The sequence below is a fragment of the Bactrocera latifrons genome, unplaced genomic scaffold (genome assembly GCF_001853355.1).
Source record: "Bactrocera latifrons isolate USDA-ARS-PBARC rearing strain unplaced genomic scaffold, ASM185335v1 scaffold_31, whole genome shotgun sequence".
Classification (NCBI taxonomy): Eukaryota; Metazoa; Arthropoda; class Insecta; order Diptera; family Tephritidae; genus Bactrocera; species Bactrocera latifrons.
This window is the reverse complement of record NW_017536741.1, coordinates 249,975-272,047: the sequence shown is the minus strand read 5'-3', so window position 1 is coordinate 272,047 and position 22,073 is coordinate 249,975. Positions and strand designations below refer to the sequence as shown.

The 22,073-nt window shown below is 38.5% G+C and overlaps 1 protein-coding gene across 13 annotated transcripts in view; it reads right to left on the bottom strand.

The window, feature by feature from the left end:
* The window catches only part of LOC108970795 (EH domain-binding protein 1), a 31,058-nt gene that overhangs the window by 7,276 nt on the left and 1,709 nt on the right, over positions 1-22,073 (bottom strand). For 10 of the 13 annotated variants that reach the window (XM_018936392.1, XM_018936391.1, XM_018936388.1 and 7 more), the window contains 4 exons: positions 19,722-20,191; positions 3,353-3,560; positions 424-605; positions 140-339 (listed from right to left, as the gene is read on the bottom strand). In XM_018936392.1, the coding sequence (XP_018791937.1) occupies positions 140-339; positions 424-605; positions 3,353-3,560; positions 19,722-19,825 (694 nt within the window). In that variant the 5' untranslated portion in view covers positions 19,826-20,191. Of the gene's footprint in view, positions 1-139; positions 340-423; positions 606-3,352; positions 3,561-19,721; positions 20,192-22,073 lie in introns of those variants that run through there. The other 3 variants (XM_018936398.1, XM_018936397.1, XM_018936396.1) reach the window with 2 other exon arrangements.

Here is a 22,073-nt window from a genome sequence, read left to right as displayed (position 1 = left end):
TACAATTTCACTAATCAACTACAACTACATAACCTAAATTAGAGTGTATAGTGACAAACTATGTTTCTTAGTCACAGGACAAACAGTAAATGAAAATTAAAACCAAACATATTTATTATTTTAAGTTTCGTGTACGCACCACTCAATGGCGTCGGCAGATCCATGCAACCGTTCAAACTAGTCGTCATCTGCTCCAGCTGTTGCGTGAAATCAAACAAATGATCCGAAATATCACCCGAACTTTCCAGATCAGGTATATCCTCTAGGTCGTCCAGTGGAGCAACATCACAATTATTATTGACGGACATCAGCGAGACGACGCTCTGCATATCCTCATCACTGCAATTGTCAAATTATGAGATGTTAGTTAACCACATATATGTATGTGTATAAATATTATGTTTGTATGCTAAATGCACTTACGTCGCCTTGCCCTCACGCAGGAACACACAACTGATTGTCAATTCCAGTTCGGCGGCGGTAATCTTACGCGAGGTCGGCTTCAGGCTGAGCGTAAAGCTCTGCTGTGTCGACTCGATACTCGCGTATTTGCGCATATTTATGCTAGCCGAGGCCAAGACCCTTTTTTTGCCGAGATGTGTTATCTGAAAAAAGAGCGCAAAAGATACTTCTTAACGGAATTGAATAATTTTTTTAATACTTGGAAAAGCAATAGTGCGGAAAGAGTTGTTGTTGCAGCGGCAGAAAACGTTTCTGCAGTAATTTCGAAGAATGATGCCGAGTTGACAGGTCCTAGCCGGATAATCATCCGGATCCATTCAGTTTACTTCCCCAACTAGCGTAGGAACGAGAAGAAAATAGTTGACAGTTTTTGACCGGATCAAAATCCGGGTCCCTTCCGGTTATTTATCCGGCTATCGTGGGAACGAGAGGAAAATACGAAGTAATTTYGAGGAATGGTGCCAAGCGAAAAGAAATGTGTGTGCCGAGACACACTTCGCGACGCCACATAGAGCGCCATTTGGCAACGCAATGAAAGTTTTTCACGATTTTCTTTTCTTGAATTAATTTTATTGATATGTGAACGTGAAGGTGTGTACGTGACTTTTGCATGCGGCAACTTTATGAATTCGCTGAGAATATTTGATGAATTCGAAATATGTGGAATATTTGGAACAGAAAAGTGCTCAAATAAAATATTGCGCGGTCTAGGTTGACTATGCGGCTCCACGATGACTTAGTTTGTTCTATGTGTATGTGTGTAATTTTAGAGAAGAATATGTATGAACACCGTAAATTAATTTAGCTTAAAAGCATTACATATTTATTATTTCTGCAACCTTTTTTCATTAAACAGTTTCAACAACAACAAAACAGCGAGTGGTCGCAATTAGCATTTCAACATGACTGTCAACTATCGATCGCATATTTATAATGGCTTAGTTATAGGCGTCAAACGCTTACCAATGAAAGTCCGAAACAAATGCTCGGATATGTGTATGTGTGTGTGACTGAATGTTCATTCACAATCACTCGTACAAATGTGCAATTCATTTCCACTTAAAAAGCCCTGCAAGTTACTGCRAATGAAAATCAACCTTGAGATGCGAGAAATGCCACACAAGCAAAGCTTTGAAAGTCGTTGAAAGCGTCGACATGTTGCTATCCTTAGAGCAACAAAATACGGTAAATACAGCAATAAAATAAAATGTAAAACAAAACAGAACTTGAATATCTAACGGCAATGACGAGTAGCACCCAGCTCAACCCGCATGTCAGTAGAAGCAAGAGCAACAAAATTGATCAATCATAATTCAACAATAGCAACTAGCGGCACTTTGAGCGAATGGAAAGGTTAAAAACGTGCGGAAGGACACAGAAAACACGAAAAAATGAAAGCAAAATCCCCAAGTCCTACAGAGACCAAGCCAACTGGGTAGCGTTGGGTAACGCCTTTCCCATGTACTTCGACAAAAACGTCTATTCAATTAGAGGTGACGGCGCAGGGACTTGGCGAACCGACATGCTATCGAAACRTTGTCCTTGAGTCCAGTCAACGGAAAGGAAATGAGCAACTGAAACATTTTAGCAATGCAACAACAACGCGCCGAGTATTCGAAAGCAGAAATTCGAGGCATTGAAAGTGAAAATGTAAATCGTCTTTAACCGCCAATATGCAAAGGGGTATGCGGGTGTATTTTCCGTCACATTAGTTCCGCGTTTTTATTTTGCACGAGAATAAACAATAAAATATTCATTAGATTCCATTCACTTCAATTAAGCACCGCCATCGCTGTTAAAGCAAGTCAAGCTCAGCAAAGAAATTAGCATTGCTGCGATTTAAATAGCAAATGAGCATTTCAAAGGGAGCCAGCCACAATGGAATAAATAACTAGTACACAAATTGAAATGCAACTCTTTTATTTGYATATATTTTCCCACAAAAACGCATTTGCAATTGTCGGAGCTAGTTGTTGTGGCGCATTCGGGAATTGAAAAGTACTAAGCCCTTAGGGATTAATGAGTTACTAAGGTGCAAATCTGACTAAAAGCCTGCTAAAAGAAACTCCCAGGATCCTTAATTTACTTAACTGTCACGTCAACACACACACACGCACGCAATGTCGAGTCATTCAGGTCGCAGGGAGTGCTGTCTTACAAATTATTTCCATTAAATTGWGTGCAGACAACAAAGAAGCATCCGCGAATGACTTTGTGGGTGAGCCATCATGTACTCGCCTTGACATGTTTTATTATTCCAGAGTAAAAAAAAAGAATAGAAAAATGTTTACTTCGATTAAATGGGTTTCTCAGTGCGTCATGGAGAGAAATTTAAAATATTTTTAGGCGCATCAAAAAATTCCATAACTTTTATTGACGYTTAAAAGTATGCTACAAATTTAAATAAAGGGAGTTTTAATTTTCAAAGTATTTAAACAAGCAAACTAAAAACCAGCTGATTTCATAACTGTACTACACAATAATAAACATTTTAAAACACTATGAGCAAGTTTAACAACAAAAAGTCACGCCAGTAACTAATTTTGTATACCAAATAGTTTGTAATAAATGTGGCAGAGTAAAAGTGGAATATTGCCGTCGTCGTTGGCAATTTGATTTTGTTGCATAACGCAAAATATTTATTTGCGGCTATTGATGTCGATCAGTCATGCTTAATTGCTTTCAATTGGCTTGTTTTGAGTAGAAAATACCAAAATATAAAACGCCGTTCGACTGTTAGTTTCCGAGTGCGCCACTCGGTGGGTCGGGGGCACGAATGCTGAGCCAATTAAACCAGAATTGATAATTGATATATAAAAGTATACTTCGAACTGCTGATTGAATCCGTGAATCTTAGCATTTTGTGTTCTAATATTAAGGAGAAACTCACATCTTCAATGACAAAAGTCCAGTCCTTATCTTCCAGTTCGTGGGTGCGTGGATCCTTGAAAAGTGTCACCGAAATAGAATGATTGTCTGGCACCGGCCAGGATATGTGGCCCACCAGTGGATTCACCATATCCGGCTCCCAGGCTAACGGCATCGAAACGACACGGCGCGATCGACGTGTCCAAACGACGGACAGATTTGAAGGGCGCCTGAAACGAAGGAAATGTATATATATAAATAGTTTATGTTACAAATTCGATAAACCAAAAACTTCACATGCATATAGTATATCCACAATGTTCAAATAAAAATCATAGGATCCATCGAATATAAACTAAAATTGTCTATGACTTTGACTAATTATTGTAGAGAAATCTTAAGAGCTGCAACAACATTTCTTAAGTAAAGTAAACGCAAAAGCTTGTTCACAAATGCAACGTCTACTCRTTACTCATACCATTTGCCAATACACACATGCACATAAGTAATAGTTTAATACCAGATCTCTATGCTTTATTTGTCCTTTTTGAAACTGGTTGATGCGCACAAGTGCCGCTAGGCTACCAAAGGGGAGCAGCGTAATTTTCATTGCCTCAAATGTAAACAGCCAACAGCAAAGAAGACAACTAAGAACAAACGCTTGGCTACTGGCGCTGAGGCACCAGCTAAAGAGCAGCAGTAAGGCAGCGACGGGTTGCAAGTCGCGCCAAGCGAAAGTAAAATCGCTGCTCTGGCATCAAGGATGTGGCACACTCAAGCTACACAAGCAGTCGCAGTCAGCTCTGCCTCGACGCCGCAACGCGGCTGAGAGACGCACACTGCTGCCGCAACGGCATTGGCGCTTAAACTAGGTCAGCTGGCAGCATCCGTTCTTCACAGCGTACGCACTTTTCCATGCCCCTTTGCCCCTTTTTCACGTTTCGCTCTTATTTTTTGAATTTTCCAGCTTTTTTTATAAGCAAAAATGTCATGTTTGAGCTTTCTCGAGTGCGCGCGTTCGCTTTTGCGGCAGAAGGTGCATTTTAAATGTTGTCAGTTATGTTGATTTTCGTATTTTCTTCTKTTTCTATTTGCACAACGTCAATTGCAATTTGTGAAAGCGAAAAAAACTCGCAGGAAAGTGGAAAATATGAGAAATTTAGAGCACAAAAAGGCAGACAACTACACAGCAGGCAGATGAGCTCACGAGCTTCCGAGAGCCACTGCTTCCGAATCGAAATTGCGCACAGCCGGTGCAACAACAACAAAGCAATTATATTTGAGCACGCATACGTGTAGAGGTTCAGGCACAGTTACCTTTGCTGGCTGGCTGGGCTTTTGTGCGAATTTCATGTTATRTCAACTCAAGAKGGAGCTGGGAATGTTGATGAAAATATATAAGCAACGAGGTGCATTGAGTTTGATGATGACGAATGAGGATGATGAAGTGGCGTTATTGACAGCCCCATTTCGATGTTTATGACATAAGCGCAATAGTGTTGTTGAATATGTAGACCTCTTGGAATCAAGCTTTGGAGTTGAGGTATATTTTTTACCACTATTATTTTAATTGCGTTCAGGAGACTAACGAACAAGCGGTGTTTACATGCATCCAGCAATAAATAATATTCAATTTCAATTCACCCACAATTGTGTGCGCTTGCAACTATTTTTTTTTTTTTCATAAGCAAAAGTCACACACTTAAATTATATTTTCAGAATAAATAAATTGGGGTCTCTGCCAATAGGTGTTTCGATGCTTGATCAATGCTGCGCCAGTAAATATTTACAATTTCAATTACAAATTAAATTCAAGATGTATCTACACACACATATATATGGGAGCTTTGCAGGGGTTTGCGCATTTAGACAGCGTGTCAGCCAGACTAAAGCGGTCAAGTAGACAGGGTCATCATGAAACTACCGCAGAAAATAGACAGCCAGCCAGACCAGCGCGTTCTGATGCCTCAAGAAACAAAGCACAAAATCGAGCAGAAGCAAACCCGCAGAAAAACAAGGCGAGGAGAAATAAAGGAGGCAGCACACCCGCGAATGACATTAAGTCACTTGAAATTTGGCATTGAGCCAAAATAAATTTCAAGAAAACAATAAAGTCGAATATTTTTAGTTGGGATGAGTAACTAGACAGTCGACGGAATAAACTTAGGGATTTAGYAGCAATCAACTTAACTGCGATGTGATATTTAGAGGAAGAGCAACAYTTTCATACCCTAAACAKGGCATATTAAGTTTGTCTGGATGTTTGTAAAACAAACAGAAAAAAACCACGGAGGCTCTATAAAGTGTATATGTAAATTATTGGAGTAATGAGCAAAGTCGATTTAGCCCTGTCCGTCTGCTGGTCCTTCTGTCTGTCTGTATACAAAGTAATATATTAGTTTTTGAGATATCGATCTGAAATTTTGCACTCGTCCTTTTCTGACCAAGCGGCTGCTCATTTATCGGTACGGCCAACATCGGACTTCTATAACACATAGCTGCCATACAAACTGAACGATCGTCATCAAGTGTCTGTATGGAAAAATTTGTCTTTTGACGAGACAACTTCCCGAAATTTGGTATGCGTTATTATCTAATAATACAATCTCCGAACAAACTGTTCAGATCGGACAACTATAGCATTTAACTGTTGGCCGATCAAAGCTCGTAAGGGATCTTTTGTATTTGTGAAGGGTATTATAGCTTCGGTGCAACCGAAATTAAGTTCTTTTTTTCCTCGTTTTGCTATAGTTTGCCAATACACACACAAATGATTACATAGTATGTTGACTCATGACTCATTACAATCTAGACTTATGCCATCTCCAAGCAAAGGCTTCATAAGTATGCCCATTTGTGCGTATATGTATGCATATATTCCCATAGGGCATAGATGATATATGTTCAGAGCTTGTGAGCATAAATATGCGCAAATGTGTGTAAAATCCATGATCGGTGGAGGCGGGGAAACATACACTTGCACATGTGTAAGCTTTAATATTATTGCAGATTGCGACAACAAAACACACCAACCGGGATTATCAGCAGCGAGTACTTTGAACTTATAGCCACTACTGAAAGCAACTTGATGCGCATTCTTTTGATTTATTCGAAAGAATGTTTACTCGTTCGCCTCGCTTTATCACTGCCAACAGGCGTGCGGCAATGGCAATCTCGCGCAAATAAATGCAGCAGCAGTGAGTATTAAAACCAGAAATAAARATATAATAAAACGGAAATACTAAAGTTAAATACAAAGAACAACGGGGTAAGAAAATATTAAAGATATGTGAAGCAACAACAACAAAACCGTGTAGCGCTGCCGTAGCGAGTAGCGCAGCACTGCGGCGTGTGTTCGACGTGTTTTTTTTATATTTACTTTTCCCTAGATGGTTGGTTACGCCCGCACAATCACTGCACCAGTGGCGTCCATTGTAACGCCCCTTGCAGCTTCTGTTGCTGCCCATGCTGCTACTGCCACATTACTACTGCACGATAATCGCGTGCTGCCACGGAGATGGCGCTGAAGTTCACCGACATGCCACATATGGCAGGCAGCTGCATTGAAGGTTTTAAAGGGAAGAACATTTAGTTTTCGATAAGAAATATTGAATTTTTTAAAAAGAAAAAGTCAATTGAATCCATCATATGAGATCTTAGGATCAAAGGAAAAATTGCTGGGTGCAAGTAATTGACACTGAAGGCTTCCTACCTGCCTCAATTCAAGATTCTGGAGATTGGGGTCGGATAAGAAGATCATGGATTCCGCTTACTCCATCTCAATTTGGAATAAAAAAATAGCAGTCTCAGTGATCATTTTCTATAAATTATTCRTATAATGTTTTCTCTTCACAGTTAAACAGTTTGTTTCAGGTGCAAATGAATTTTATTAATAAATCTACTTTTATTTTTATTTGTTCAATAAAATTATGAATTTCGAAAGTGTGAGCAGTCAATTAGTCAAATTGTCGCCAATATAGCGCAATGCTCGTTCACACACACACAGGAATGCACATATTTACTTAAGCAACTCAAAATTGTATTTACCCAGCAAAACAGCAGATTTCAATTAAACTAGCCGAAAAGTGGTGAGTGATAGTGACAAACAGCGGCAGGTTCGACGACCCGAGTTTGACATTCGSAGGCGACGAGGCTTTCCGACGCACTTCATCGTAATTCAAATGAATCAAAAATGAGAAAAATTGCGTCTCACTCCCTATCTAAGCAATGAATAAGTAAATGAAGTTATAAGCAAAATATTTGGTAGATATCGAACCGAATCGACGCACACACAATGTACTAAATAATCGTCAAGTTTTATCAGTTTATCAATGTTTACACAGCGCCTTGAAATGCGCCACCTTATCTAGGGATGTTTACTCTGATATGTATACCCCGATAAGTCCAAGAGATCGACGCGCTTTAAATACGCTTGTGTACAATAATCGATTCACTTGTGTGGACTTTTTATAATTTAATCAGCAAATTTACATGCATAKATAGTCGCTTTGTACTCACATACCTACACACATATGTATACACATGCTCGCTTGTGAATATTTATTTGATTCTAAATACTGCTTTTGTAATCATTCGTAGACATGTTTCTCCATTTTTGCATGAAACATTTTCATAAATTTCTATTAAAGCTTGTTTTGGCACAATACTCACACAYAAATGCACACGCGCACACTGATGTATGCATAAGCGAACGCAAACGCTGATTGCATCATCGCCGCTCTAACTCATGGCATCGACAACTTCGGCAGCAGACAGCCAGTGAGCTTGCGTTAACGAGCATAATATTAAAACATCACAACAGCTTCGAGCTCCCCCAGCGCCAGTGAAGCGGCGTCATCGTGGCAACGTCATATGATCTCCGCGCCCGATRTGGGCGCTCGTGTCAACACACAGTGGCTTTTACGGCCACGGATTTATGGCCTTTAATATTTTACATTGTTGACTTTGTTGTTGCTGCTGCTAGGCTGTAGCTACGCAGCTGTTTAGGCCGTGTATGCCGCAAAGCGCGTATGCTTCGCAAAAAAACAAAAGCTAAAATAAAGTATGGAGCTGATGAGTAGCGATTGGTGAATGGCGACAGCTGATATATTGACGTGTGTGACGTTCAACGATTAAACACCGTCAATATGTGAGGCGACAATCGATATTTGCTCCCTAGTGCATGTCATGCTTACACTCAAACGATCATTCGCATYCGCAAATGCATGCTTTGACATACCTTTGTTTGTTAAGGTGAGGATGCTGGCAAAACTTGTATATATGCACATATAAGTACAGTTAACAACACACTTGAGCACGCTACTCATTCCCAGGAACTCATTTCCCGCTTCAGAAGAGTTATATGTGTTCCTTTGGAATGAATGCCTCAAGGGTGCCAATCACATTTACGTACAGACAATGAATATGTTTAACTGTACGAAAATGCATAGGAGCGTATATATATTTATGTACGGCGATATACATATGTATGTACATGAATGTCCGTCTGTCCATCATACAATATTCATTGTCAACAAAGCGTCAGTTCGTTTAGATACACAATAGTAGTGTATTAGCGTTGTCATTTGGCATGGTTTCCATATCTAGGTTTGGTATGTTGTCAGGCCTCTTTTGCTTAATAGTATCATCATATTCTGGATATTGTATTAGGATGAGCAGGATACTGAATTGCAATGAGTACGAGTTTGAGGTATTAAACTCTTTCTAAAAACGGCCTTTAAAATTTTCTTTGAAATTTACAAACTTAGCATGAAATGTTGAAAAATATTGGAATTGTACTATGTTGGGACCAACAATTTGTGGATTGTGGAAGTTGTTCTGACCGACATTGTGTTTMCGTTTCAGTTTTCATTGACAATTCMMAAAGTTATYSGTTTGTTTAWMTTTTGAACAACGGGTATTGTAAGTTTTGGAATATTTAATATTTGCTTAAAATTATTATTAAAGATCGGTTTTTATAGAATTCTGGAAAAATATTTTAATAATAAAAGTATTGGCTTTGAGAAGTAAGATAAATACCTTGCTCAACGATGACTCTTCCAGAGAAGTGATATAGACTGCTACTACCTAGGACTTTACATTTGCAAAAAAACAACGGTTTATCCTACTAGGTGTGTGTGTGTCATGTTGGGCAAAAGTTTGAATATGTTTTCGGATAGTCGAAAAAGTCTTTTCGTATCTCAACAACATCTAYTGACAAAATACGAAAAGACAATATATTAACAAAACCAAAAAACCTAAAACTTAAAGCAAAAAAAGATAATGGACCCTTCAGGGAAACTTTGCCTGCTGTTGTAAATAATAATTATTAWACTTCTACGTACCGTCTTTTAAATAAAAAACAAATTGTATACGTGGGTTGCCTTATATATTTCGGGATTTGGRGACCCTGGTGTTRCAATCTGTTAACTCACAACTTTATCGCKAGTGCTATTTTAGTTGTATACAGYAACTTAAAATATTCGACTGAAATAATTAAATTTTTGAGCTCGCAAAACATTGATTTGAAAAGTGGTCCTCTTGAAGTCCTGACTTAGCACCGAATGACTTGATTTTGTTCTCGTACGAAAAAATCCACGAAGAGGTAAAATTTTTCCAAACCTCTAGAAGCGATTGATTCGTTCAGGATGCATATTTTAAATATAGTTCCATAGTGCGGCGAAAATGCTTCGACAATTGGTTCAACCGTATACAAAAGTGTATAGATCTTAATCCAGAATATTAAAAAAAAAAACAAGAAAGCGATTTTCGACGATTAATATTTGTTTTTGTTCTCTAATCCCGAAATATAAAAGGTAACCCAGTACRTCACAGTGACAAGAATATGTTTCTAAACAAAGAATGATCGCTTTACTTCGATAATCAAAAAGAAAAAAACTTCAAGTGCACAGAACCCAACCATAACCCAAATTATTCGAAAATAAAAATTGTTTGGAAATAAACTAATTCTTATTTTATGACTAACTCGCGGATATACATATACACGTATGTACAAAGATATACATATGTATGTATATGTGCTCCAATATGGCTATCACTTCACACCAGGCGCTCTCTGGGAATTTTAAGAGTCTACACTTTATGGCAAAGCATGGCACTGCATTTGRTTTAAAGAACGAACTGTCAGAACCAACAAAAGGGGAAACAAACAAACATGCACAAAGTGATAAAGCAATCAGTTATTGTTGTACAACGGCAAGTGTTGGCTGGGATTGTCGTAAAGGCATCTAAGAAAGCCTTAAGAAAATAAGTAAACCTTTAAGCAAGAAAGTTTTACGATAAAAAGTAAGCATAATTTTAAAATTCAAATACAATGAGTCTAAGCAGAAATTGCCACAGAAATCGTAAGGAAAAGTAGTCATTATTATTTCGCTGCAGCTCAGCTAAGCTATTCCTAAGATACAAGAATTATTTATTTTTATTTTTGTATTATCATTTACGTTTAGGGTAAACTTTACCTAAAGCCTGTAGAATGACTGTAGAATATATGTACATATGTATACACTTCGATTTGATATCCTTTTCAAGGATATAATAGAAAGTAATGTTTAAGAAATGTCATAGAAAAGCAGCAAAAGCAATAAGCTATAAAACGCATAAAATTGAGGCCACTTTACTCAYACATCCGCACATAAGCAAATAAAATACTATTAAAGAAAGCTGCATAAAAATGTGTTGATACACAGTAGGGCAAAATTGGAAACACTCCACATGGCAGTAAACATTTTTTTTTTAGCCAGCCGGAAATGAAATTTAGAAAGGTCCTCAATCGATTGCAGCGAAGAAGCTATGGCTTACGGTTCATAGGAGCTGTTTGTAAGTACTTCGTCGCTTACTCCGCTCGCCGCTATAGTAATCCTGATACTAGTCTTGAAGAAGCGAAAATGTACTAAATGGTTGCATATAATCAACATGAACTCACCACACACACATACAGATACAGGCAAGCAGCAACCCTCCCGTCGAAACAAAGCCCTGACAACGAAGTGAGTCAGCGTTTGCATACGATGCGGCCACCCCCGAAATACCGCCCWTTTCCTAWACCGCTGTCATCAACAGCACGAAGAAGCTCGGACGGCTAACGGCAGTTTGCAGCASCAAGTTTGTAGTTATTGACAATGAAATACGAGGCTTGGTACGTAGACGGCTGGCCATTGACGGTATTTACCTAAAACGATCCCTTAGGCGTCATATACGACTTTGGTTGTGCACAAAGCGCTTAGCGGAACCAGATAGTTCGATATGTATAAACTCGGTGTTTTCTCGGCAACAATAGTAGAACCGGCTGGACTTGCGACGACCGTGCTCGACTTCTTGTGCTTATTGCCTCGTTACTTTCACGTCATGAAGGAAGTTGTTGGTGTGATATACAAACTACAGGCTAAAGGACAACAACAAACGAACAAAAATGTAATTTTCTTAATGCCAATTTAATGACAGCAGCGTTATGCCAGCAAATGATTAGTGCCAAAGCCAACGAACATGAAATAAAAACTGTTAATAGCAGTTAGCGCTGCARCCTAAATTAGCYGYTGACGGCTTRCTCTTTGAACATTCARTAGTTTCGGTATCAGCTTTTATTGGGTATTCGCGGGCAGTCACAGCTCAAAACCAGTTCKCCACATTTTCAAACTATAATTATGCCTTAACTTTTATTTTTATATTTTGAGCATTTAGAAAAACAATCATATTATTGTATATGCAAACGATGTAGATCTGTAATGTGTTATGTAGCATTGTAGAGTTTATGAAATAATTACTGATTTGGACGGAAGTGAGTCACTTTTAATCACTGTACCATGGCAACGATGCATGAAGCAAGACGCAATCACTAAGCAAGGGTTCCAACTGAATAAACAAGCCAGTCTCGCTTCAACATGAAAGGAAATACGCTGGGTTGCAGCATGGTGATAAGTGGTAGTATGATGAGCGCTGCATGAACTCTGCACGGAATATTTTCCGAGTAATTCGAAGAATATAAATATTTTACATTGCTGTATTTCGAATTCCGCTTATTTCGGAAGCAGATTTACTATTTACTTTGATAGCACTAGATTATTACTATTTCCTTTTTATTGCTGAGACCCGTCTCCTAAGTACAAGCGCTCAGTATATTGAAGAATATCCAATAATTGCAGAGCTTTTTGGAAAAGATGGTGGAACGTTCGAACGAAAGAGTACTTCATTATTTTACTTCGATCTTTACTTGTGGCTTAAAAGCTCCTTTTTATAGAGAAAACTGTAGGAATTTTAACAAAAATCATTCACATTTTAATTTAAGCTAAAAAAGGGATATTTTACTAACTTAATATAGCTATATTCGATAAAGTAATTTCATGTTATCAATACTAAATTTTATTGATKATCTCTCCTCGGCGTGTGGCACGGGTGTTTCGCGGCGCCAATAAAGCAAGCGACGGATATTTTACGCGTACAGCTCACGCTACACACACCGGCGACACACCTACCACCGCCGCGTAACAACATTACATACATACACACACTACATATATAMACACGTATCATTAGCCAGCTGGCAAAACGGGCAGGGCCCCCGGCAACGACCCTACAAACAGAATGAAATAAATGCTTCGTATATAAATTGGTGTAAAGTGGCGTGGCGTGGCATGAGTGTGGTTAATAAAAGGCTTTATACATATGCACAGATACACATACATATACAAGTAGGTAGATGTTAACAAATGAAAGCCAAAAGAATATTATTTGTTAATATTCATTGAGTTAATGGTGTTTTTATTGTTATTGCGAGCATTTATAATTGCTGATTTGACAAGTGGGAACGAATACAAACACAACAACAACAATGTGATTGACAATAACACGTTATAATGCCCGAATTGTATGACAGTTATTGATTTTCGTGTCACCACAAATATGTATGTTGTTTTATTGGTGGCATTGGTTAATTAGTCCTACCAATGCGTTTAAAAATATTAAATAAAAATATTTAGARTTAAAATACGTAAATAAAGAGAATCGCAATTGAATGCTTTTTGCAATTAAATCAGATTTTCACTGTAGGCAACAAATTTATTCAACCATCAAAGGCATTTGAACGCATCGATGCTTCATCAAAGATGTTTTCTTAATTGAAACAATGGAAGGGCTTATTTCTCAGTGCGTAGACGCACACCCACACRTATAGAAGTAGTACAGCAGCCGAAATGAATTTTAGGATAATTAAATGTTTTGAAATCTGTAGTGAATAAGAAACAATAGGGCGTCTTCATTCGGTTTTAAACGCATAGACTACAGACAGAATGTAAAACATAAAGTGTGTGGCGCTGGTGGGTGGGTGGTAGCGACTGGYGGGAGTTTATCTAAACTTAAGTGCGAGTGAACTTTTAACCGCATTTCAAGTGTTTCTTCTTGCCAGRCATTAACTGGAGGAAATCACATTGCCAGTGCGGCGTAACAAACATGAGGGAAGCGATGATATGTAGCATCTGGATGTRCATATGTATATRCGAAATTAATTGGTCGAACAAAGTGCAGCGCAGTTGCAATCCAACAGTCTATTCATTCATCCGACCAACCATCCACCCGTGCAACCATTCCGTCATCCACTCMGCTTCTCTTGTTGGTCTGTCAGTTTGACTGTCTACTAATTGTAGTGCCGAAGTGAGATGTAACGCCAGGCGAAATACCRTACATCTGTATTTGCTGTTCGATGCCAATCATTCTCTTACACATCAGTTTTCGACGCGCCGCTGTCGAACAGACAGCAAGTGTGAAGGAAGCTGGAGTCATGGAGTCAGTGTGCAGGCAATAGACAAGTCGAAAACTCGTTGGCGCGCGTCTGCTGTTGTATTACTAATTGAGTTTTGAGTTCGCTGGCGAAGSTGAAAGGATTTATAGGTTATTTTTTCGATATAAAGATGCCGGCAACATAGCCTGCGGCTTGGTTAGACTGCTTTACTTGTGTAGCTATGAAGTCCTACAACATGATCAAATGAAGAGATACCCATTTACATTCAAGTTTTGAAGTTTACTGCGATTCAAATTTAGGCAATACAACCAACACTTTATATATGTGAGATTTCATTCGTCTTTAGAAGACAAAGATTAGGACTCAAACAAATGGAGTCATATTTGATGAGCTTTCCCCTGGGACTGGGTATAAACAGTCCTCGGCAGAATTCGTAATTTGTAAGGCATTGCTTTTGCTCTCTAACCTTTAGAAGCCATATCACAATATTGTTTCTCGTTCTTAATGTCTAGATAGTAGTCATGACACAAACACGTAGGGCGGCCGGAATTCCTAATCAAGTGATGTTATCAGCGTTTGTTTACCTATAAATTGCCTACACAATATTACCTGCCTTCAGAACAGCAACAATTTTTAATCTAAACATTAACACAAACAATAAACAATAAAAATATAGAAACTAAATAGAAGACAGTTCAAGAGAGAGCACGCGGCTGAAGAATAACCAAAGCAGTGTTGGAAAGCGAATAAATAGTGGCAGAAGCAACACAAGAACAACGAAAGCGACAGGTGGTGACTAATAGACGGCCAGAGAGACAGACAACGAGCGACATGTTTTCACACCACCTGAAATCGGAAATTGTTGTTTTTTCGCTGCGAGTGTGCGCGGGCGTGTGTGCCAAGTCTTGTTTGTATCTGCGTATGTAAGGAGGCCACCATGTGGAGCGCATGACATCAGATGAGCAGCCGAGATGAGTAAAGTGAACAAAATAAAAGCAATTGAATATCATATGGCAACTTAATTATGGGAATCTAACGGCATAAATATTACCTGAAAGTGAAAATAGTAAATACTCATTTCGATAGTATGTAAAAATGTTTATTGGGGCATGCAGCAAAATAGGAACATTATTTTGTAAAAGGGTGTGACTTTTTCAATATTCTTATTTTTTCTTATTCGTAATGAATTCGGCTTCTCGTATAATTTATTTCGTCTTATAGAGGTTTCTTCYGTTCATGCCTGTTTACAATGTGCAAAGTCGGAAAGTCGGAARACGTATGTATTTTCTAAGTAAATAAAAAAGCAATTAAGTTTRCATTAATATCACGTTATGCACGAAAAACGCAAAGGCACACACAAACAACAGCTGAACAAGCGMAATTAATAATAAGACAAAGCGCTTTATTTATTGAAATCATTTGCAGCCAAAGCTTTTCCGAATAATTCCCAAATACGCAAAAGAATTGTTATATTTATTATTCACATTAATAACACTGTTCTACAAAATTATTATTATTTTTTTTTTTTTTTGAAAAATGGAACGTTACCTCTTGACTCCTTTTAAATCCTCAAATAAAATGTTATAGATTGTGATATTTTCCCGAAATTATTTAACAATGAGGTGAAAAAAAAACCTGAACAGATTGATGGCAATAGTGCATGGTTGCTTTGGAAACTATAGCACTGACAATTTCGACGAACTGACCGCGAATATCGCCAAGTTACAGAGCCGCAACAAAATTATCAAATCACTACCTTGCAGCACAAGGGGAAATACAAAGAAACGTTGTTGGCAACCCACCAAAATTGTCATAACACTGCACTTCGAACTACGACAGGATGCCTCCTGATGTCTCCTATTGAAAATCTAAATAGGCGTTTATGCTCCCGTTTATGGAGMATGCCTGGAGAGGAGGCAGTTCTTGCTGGGATGTTTTTTGCAGAAATCACACCTGCAGCCATCTACTTGGAGTGGAACCGCCTCCGAGAAACATCAAGAGGTCATTCCTCAATTACGCCGACGGCATTAGACAGTACGCCGATCAGACTCTRGACCTAACAARCTTCCGACAAAKACTGATCGCCATTCACAGCGGAGCCATCAACACCTTCACCGAATGCCTTMCAGTGAATGGCTTACTTGGAGTCAAACTAYCACCCATCGCAGACGAAGCCCTCGAGTTGCCGCGAGAAACGAGAGGGAAACTTGCAGATTAAACTCCGACTTATCCAGAATAGATCCCGATATATCCAATAAATGTACTGCGTGCAATAAGTTTCCACATGGCACTGGCCACCCCACCTGCATACCCCACCAAACCCACTCATCTAACACCCCTCTCCCTTTGGTCCGACCCGGTCGAAACAGCACGTTTCTTGAGCCTTCCGTTAGATGACGTCGACAACAACCTGGCTAACCCTTACCATCCCGACGGGGACGAGTTACCCGATATAAAAACAACAACAACGATGACGAACTGATCACTTACGTGATTGAGAATTTCTTCATCGTATGTGGTATGTGTATAACGTTAGTAGAAGCTATGGTAAAAAATTATGTTGACCAGTGTAATAGAAGGTGGCTATGCTCGCTTTATTTGTCATTGAAAATGCCCCCAAGAACAACACATTTATATTATATATTGAAAATTTGCGAAAATATATGCAATAATTTATAGCACACCCATTGCAAAATRCATATATACATATATACATATGTACGTGTGCATGAAAAAAAACGTCTTATAGTATACTAAGTGTACGCACATCGCCAACATTTGTACATATCCAGTCATACATAGACCGATCTGTATCTTTGTATGTCATGTGTAATTCTAGTCGCCATAAAAGTTCCACACGAGTATAAATTAGCCATAGAAGACTACCTTGCGTACCCCTCTTRCGCCGTTATATAACAATAACAGAAATCGTAATAGCCACAAATAGTGCGGAAAATTTACTACGGACGGAATGAAAAGCACGAGCACTGCGACCGATCAGCAGCAAAACTTCTCATGGGCATAGGTATGTGTGAATGTGTATGGGTAATCGTGTCTGCATGTAGGTGTGCGCTACAGGTGGTAATTCAACGACAAAACAAATCAGAACGAAATCATATACAAAACAGTTAAAGCGAATTAAAAAGCAGAGCGTTCGTTGTTGCTTCATCGCAACCGCATAACCGCGCAACCGCTCCATCGCCCAGATAACTGCTATGCACAAACACACCTTACGCACTCACGATTTGTTTATGTGTGTATGCGTGTGCATTAACATCTTTGCGATTAGCTCGAGTTGCCGCTTTGAATAAAAGCTGCCGCGTTAAAACAAARGTACGCATGACTCCGAGTTGAGGCGGCGCGAACCGCACTAAATGGCAAAGTAATTGAGTTAGAAAGAACGGGCATTGCCGGCAAAGGCGGTTCGGCTGCACGGCAAAATTAGCAGTGAGTTAAAGGCAAAAAGCATATCAAAAAAGAATGGGTGAATGAATATTTACAAAACATTTGCAACGGTGCGTTCGCAGTCAGATAAACAAACAAACCTTTACAAATTATACCAGTGGTACTACACACACACACACACCTTTGAGTGTGCACGAGCTCAAAATTAGGCCGTACGAGCACATACTGCCTGACCATTGAGCGCGATTCGTATAGGTATGCTAATGTGGAACGCGTACACGGAGAAAAATTGAAATTAACCACCTTTTCTGAAAATTCGATCATGAACTTGGTTTCTTCTTCTTCTTATGTTTCSAGTTAACAACAGCGCGCCAGTCGTTTCTTCTTTTCGCAAGGTGGCGCCAATTGGAGATTCTAAGCGAAGTGAGGTCCTTCTCCACCTGGCCTCTCCAACGGAGTAAAGGTCTTCCTCTTCCTCCGCTACCCCCGGCGGGTACTGCGTCAAATACTTTTAGAGCTGAAATGTTTTCGTCCATTCGGAACTTGGTTTCGCGATGTTTTAATTTTAGCAGAGAAGTGTATCGTTTGTGTAATTGGTTTATGTTGATCTTTATGCAACTAAAAAGATCGATGTTGTGTCAACAACAAGATACCAAGACCATGTAAAACCGATATTAGTGTTGGCAACATCATAATATGAAAGAGAAGACCCGATTCTCTTAGGTCTGTCAGAGAATGAAGAATATGGTGTGGATGGGTCTTAAAAGCTTATAAAAAAACGACTCAACGAATATCAACTTTTTTGACGAATTAGCATCAAASTGGCATTTGCACAAGTCCGCAGACAAAAACGAGCACAATTTTGGAAGAACGTTCTTTGATCAAATCATTAACCCTTGGTATACCAGAAAACCGTTAAACACGGTGTAAATATCATGGCCTGGGTGGCGTTTTAATGGCATGAAAAGCACACCACAAAGATAGTTCGGCATTGCATCCACAAGAAAATAATGGAATAATGCATTGACCGGCACAAAACCCGGAGCAGAATCCAATAGAAGACTTAAACACTGATGTCAAGACAAAAATAGCAAGCAAAAAATGTTGATGTTTTATGGGCTGGAATTGAAGAGATTTGGCATTCGATTCCAAAGGAACGCTGTCGAAAATTGATGGAAAGCATGCAGCGAAGATGTCAAGGGGTGATTAAAAATTGTAGATATAGCATCGAATACTTACGATGTGAGTCATGATGTCTAAATGATTTTCGAGTTAGTCTTCAAGTTTGTAGAGCACATTTTTTTCAGTGCATTTACCTTTTGTTTATTCCGTGGCAAAACTTTTTACAACACTTTTCATTCAGTTTTGTTTTCTGCTCAAAACATTCGAAATTTACATACGCACCGACTTCCGCTCTTTTCACCTTTCGGAAAGCAACGGCATCGGCATCGGCATCGGCACCGGTCCACATTTTATATTCGCAAAGTCTGTCAAACTTACTCGATTATTATGCTAATACAAGCACATACATATGTACAGGTATGTGCATATAGTCCGCAATCCGCAAACATAGCGGACACGATTCTATGTATGGAAGCAAAGGTACTCGTATAAGCCGCTGAAATTGTGTGTGCGGTTTGCGGCGAGAATATTGTGGGCCTATGTGGCAATCAGTTCCAATATATGTACATTAAGTATTTCATTAAGTGCAATGCAAAGTAGGCGAGTAAGTACATATGTATGGACACAAGTGTCCATATTTACATAGAAATGGGCATGACATTTACTATATGTAGGTATGTGTGTATATGTGAAAGTGTGTAGTTACTACAGAGTATTTTAGGCAATTAGCTTGCGGAATTCGGCACATTTAATTTATATGGGCTTGTTCTACAAAGAATTTCTGACAGAAATTCAATTGATATTTATACAGAGAGTATTTTTCGCTACTTATTATGGGTTTAGTTACAATATTTTCGCCTAAGAGAATATTTTTTTAGAATAACAAATGCAATAATATGAGAAAAGAAATATAATTTCGGCACGATTTAAATGAAATTAAAGCGTTTGTTTTCGTTTGACCCTTTTCTAGGGTAAATACTGAAATATTAAACACATATTTATGATTTCGGCAATTCATTTCTATTTACAAGCATATATAAGGAATAGTTCCTTATTGATAAGGAATAGTTTTCTTATGTATTATATTTAAAAAGAATTGGGGAAAAGTACTCACCATTTGGCAGTCGTTTCTAGGCGCAGTTCATGATAGGATGAGGTAAACTGAAATTTGGCGGCCCGTTTATTGACGCGCTGCAAACGCTTCCAAACGCTGCCCATGACGCTGGCAGCTGCCGCGGAGGTGGTCTGCAGGTGCTGCAGGGCACTAACCGTCGAGGGTTCGGAGACGGCAAAAGATACAAGAAATCAGCACCAAAGTAAAGGCGCTGAGCGGAGGCGAGTTGAGCGGTTTAAAGATTTCGGCGCTGGAGCTAAAGTGTTGTTGGTTTTTCTGCTCCTTGGGTGGTCACAATTCTATATAATTAAAAAAAATTTTACCCGTCTGTTAGATTTTAGGTTCTCACTGCTTTGTTGTTTTTATTACTATCTGTACACCTGCTGTGGCTATGCGATGTTCTTCAATTTTTTTTATGTTTTTACTTATGTCGGTTTTCAAAGATACTTTGCCGATTCTTTTCCGCAAAACTGTCGAAAAATAATTTTTATTTTCGTAAATGGTTAATGAAAAGCTGAAGAAGAGAAGTATGTATGTATGTTAAGATATGCGCAAGTTGCGCGTTAATTAACTACGATTTGCACAACAACAACTACAACAACCAAATTCCCAAACACAATTGTAAAATGTACGTTACGGACATCGCGTGTGAAAAACGCTGCCGCTGACCACTCGCTGTGACGCGTTCTCTGTCCAAAACTAGAAAATAAAGAACTATCAAACTACAACTAGCGAAGAATGGGTGCTTCTAGCTATGTACATATGTTTCTAGTATACGCTTTAAGACACAGCAGTTGTCTCCGCCTCTGCCTTCTCTTATCTTTGTTGGCTTTACGTTATGTTGTCTTTTGGCAATTGTGACGAAATCTCTAAAGCATATATGTACATACATACATGTATGCCTTCGTACACAAGTAGTACATTGTGACAAAATGTGCACACACATTACACATACTTATGTCTGTCTCTTATACACATCTAGTACATTGTGACAAAATGTGCACACACATTACACATACTTATGTATGTAGGTATAAGTTATTATTGGCTAGCATGGAGGTGCACGTTTTGCTCAAACGAATTTCATTCCGTCCGGTCTGCTTGCGAAATTCATGGAGATTTTATAGTTTTTCTTTTTAATTTCTGCAACGCCTTKTTGTCGGATTATTCCCTAGCACTTTCCAAGTTAACAGCTGCTGTTCCCAGTTACACCACTTGTTGTAGTTGTCCATTTATTGACGTACTGTCATGAGCTCGCACGCCAGGATTAGCACTTCGGGAGCCCCGTTACATACTCTAGCAGGTTAGCTGACGAACTGGCATAGCGCATGACATATATTTATGCACGCTCTGTATGTATGTATTAACAGCCGAAGACACATGCCTTCTTAGGCACAAACTTACCTCCTTACATAGGAGTTTAATATACATACTATGTACATACATACGTACATATGTATGTATTGTTATTGTTTGTGTGTTTGCCAATATTCCGTTGAGATTAATCATGACTGACTTATTTATAGATGATCGAATGCGACTRTAAGTCAATTATAAATGTGGTACAGAGGCATATTCTTGTTGCCATTGCATGTTGGCATTTTAATGAGTTTTACTGTTGTTGTGTGTGTGCCACCTAAAAGGCAATTTACACTTTGCGTGGAATTAGGTAAACAACGCAATTTCTGCTACAACCGTTTTGCCTGATATGTCAAATACATATGTATGTATCAGTGTATTGTCGTGCACTTGYATCGGTTAATGCCATTGCATATACACCAGTATTCATACGCACACATATAAAAATGCGAGGCTGGTTCAGTGCATTGATAACCCGAACTTGTATTTTTTCAATGTTATGTGTTATTTTTATTAGCAATATCATTTGATAGACTTGCGTATTAATGTACATATGTATGTATGCATATACTTAAGTCCGTATATAAAGCGATAAAAATGTAAAAAAATATAATATTGTAGTCCTTAGGCATTTTGCTTTGCTCTTAATCTAATTCATCTATTAATGATTCTATACTATGCTCTTTGCTGCGGAGAAAATCGTTCACTATTTTAAGGGATATAAAACTTAATATTTCATTCTGCGAAAATGTGAAAAAAAATTCCAAAAAGTAAGTCTAAAATAGTAGAAAAGGAAATCTGAAATTTGTATTTTTTAATAGCTTGAATAATTCACATATATTAATTAAATTGAAAATCTAACATAGGTTCTGTGCAAAAGAATTTGACACAGTTGATATGTGAATTGAATTCCCTTCCGAATGAGGAACTTATGTATGGATTTTGCTATGAAATATTTTTTTGAGCTTTATTAACAATATAATTTCGTGATTC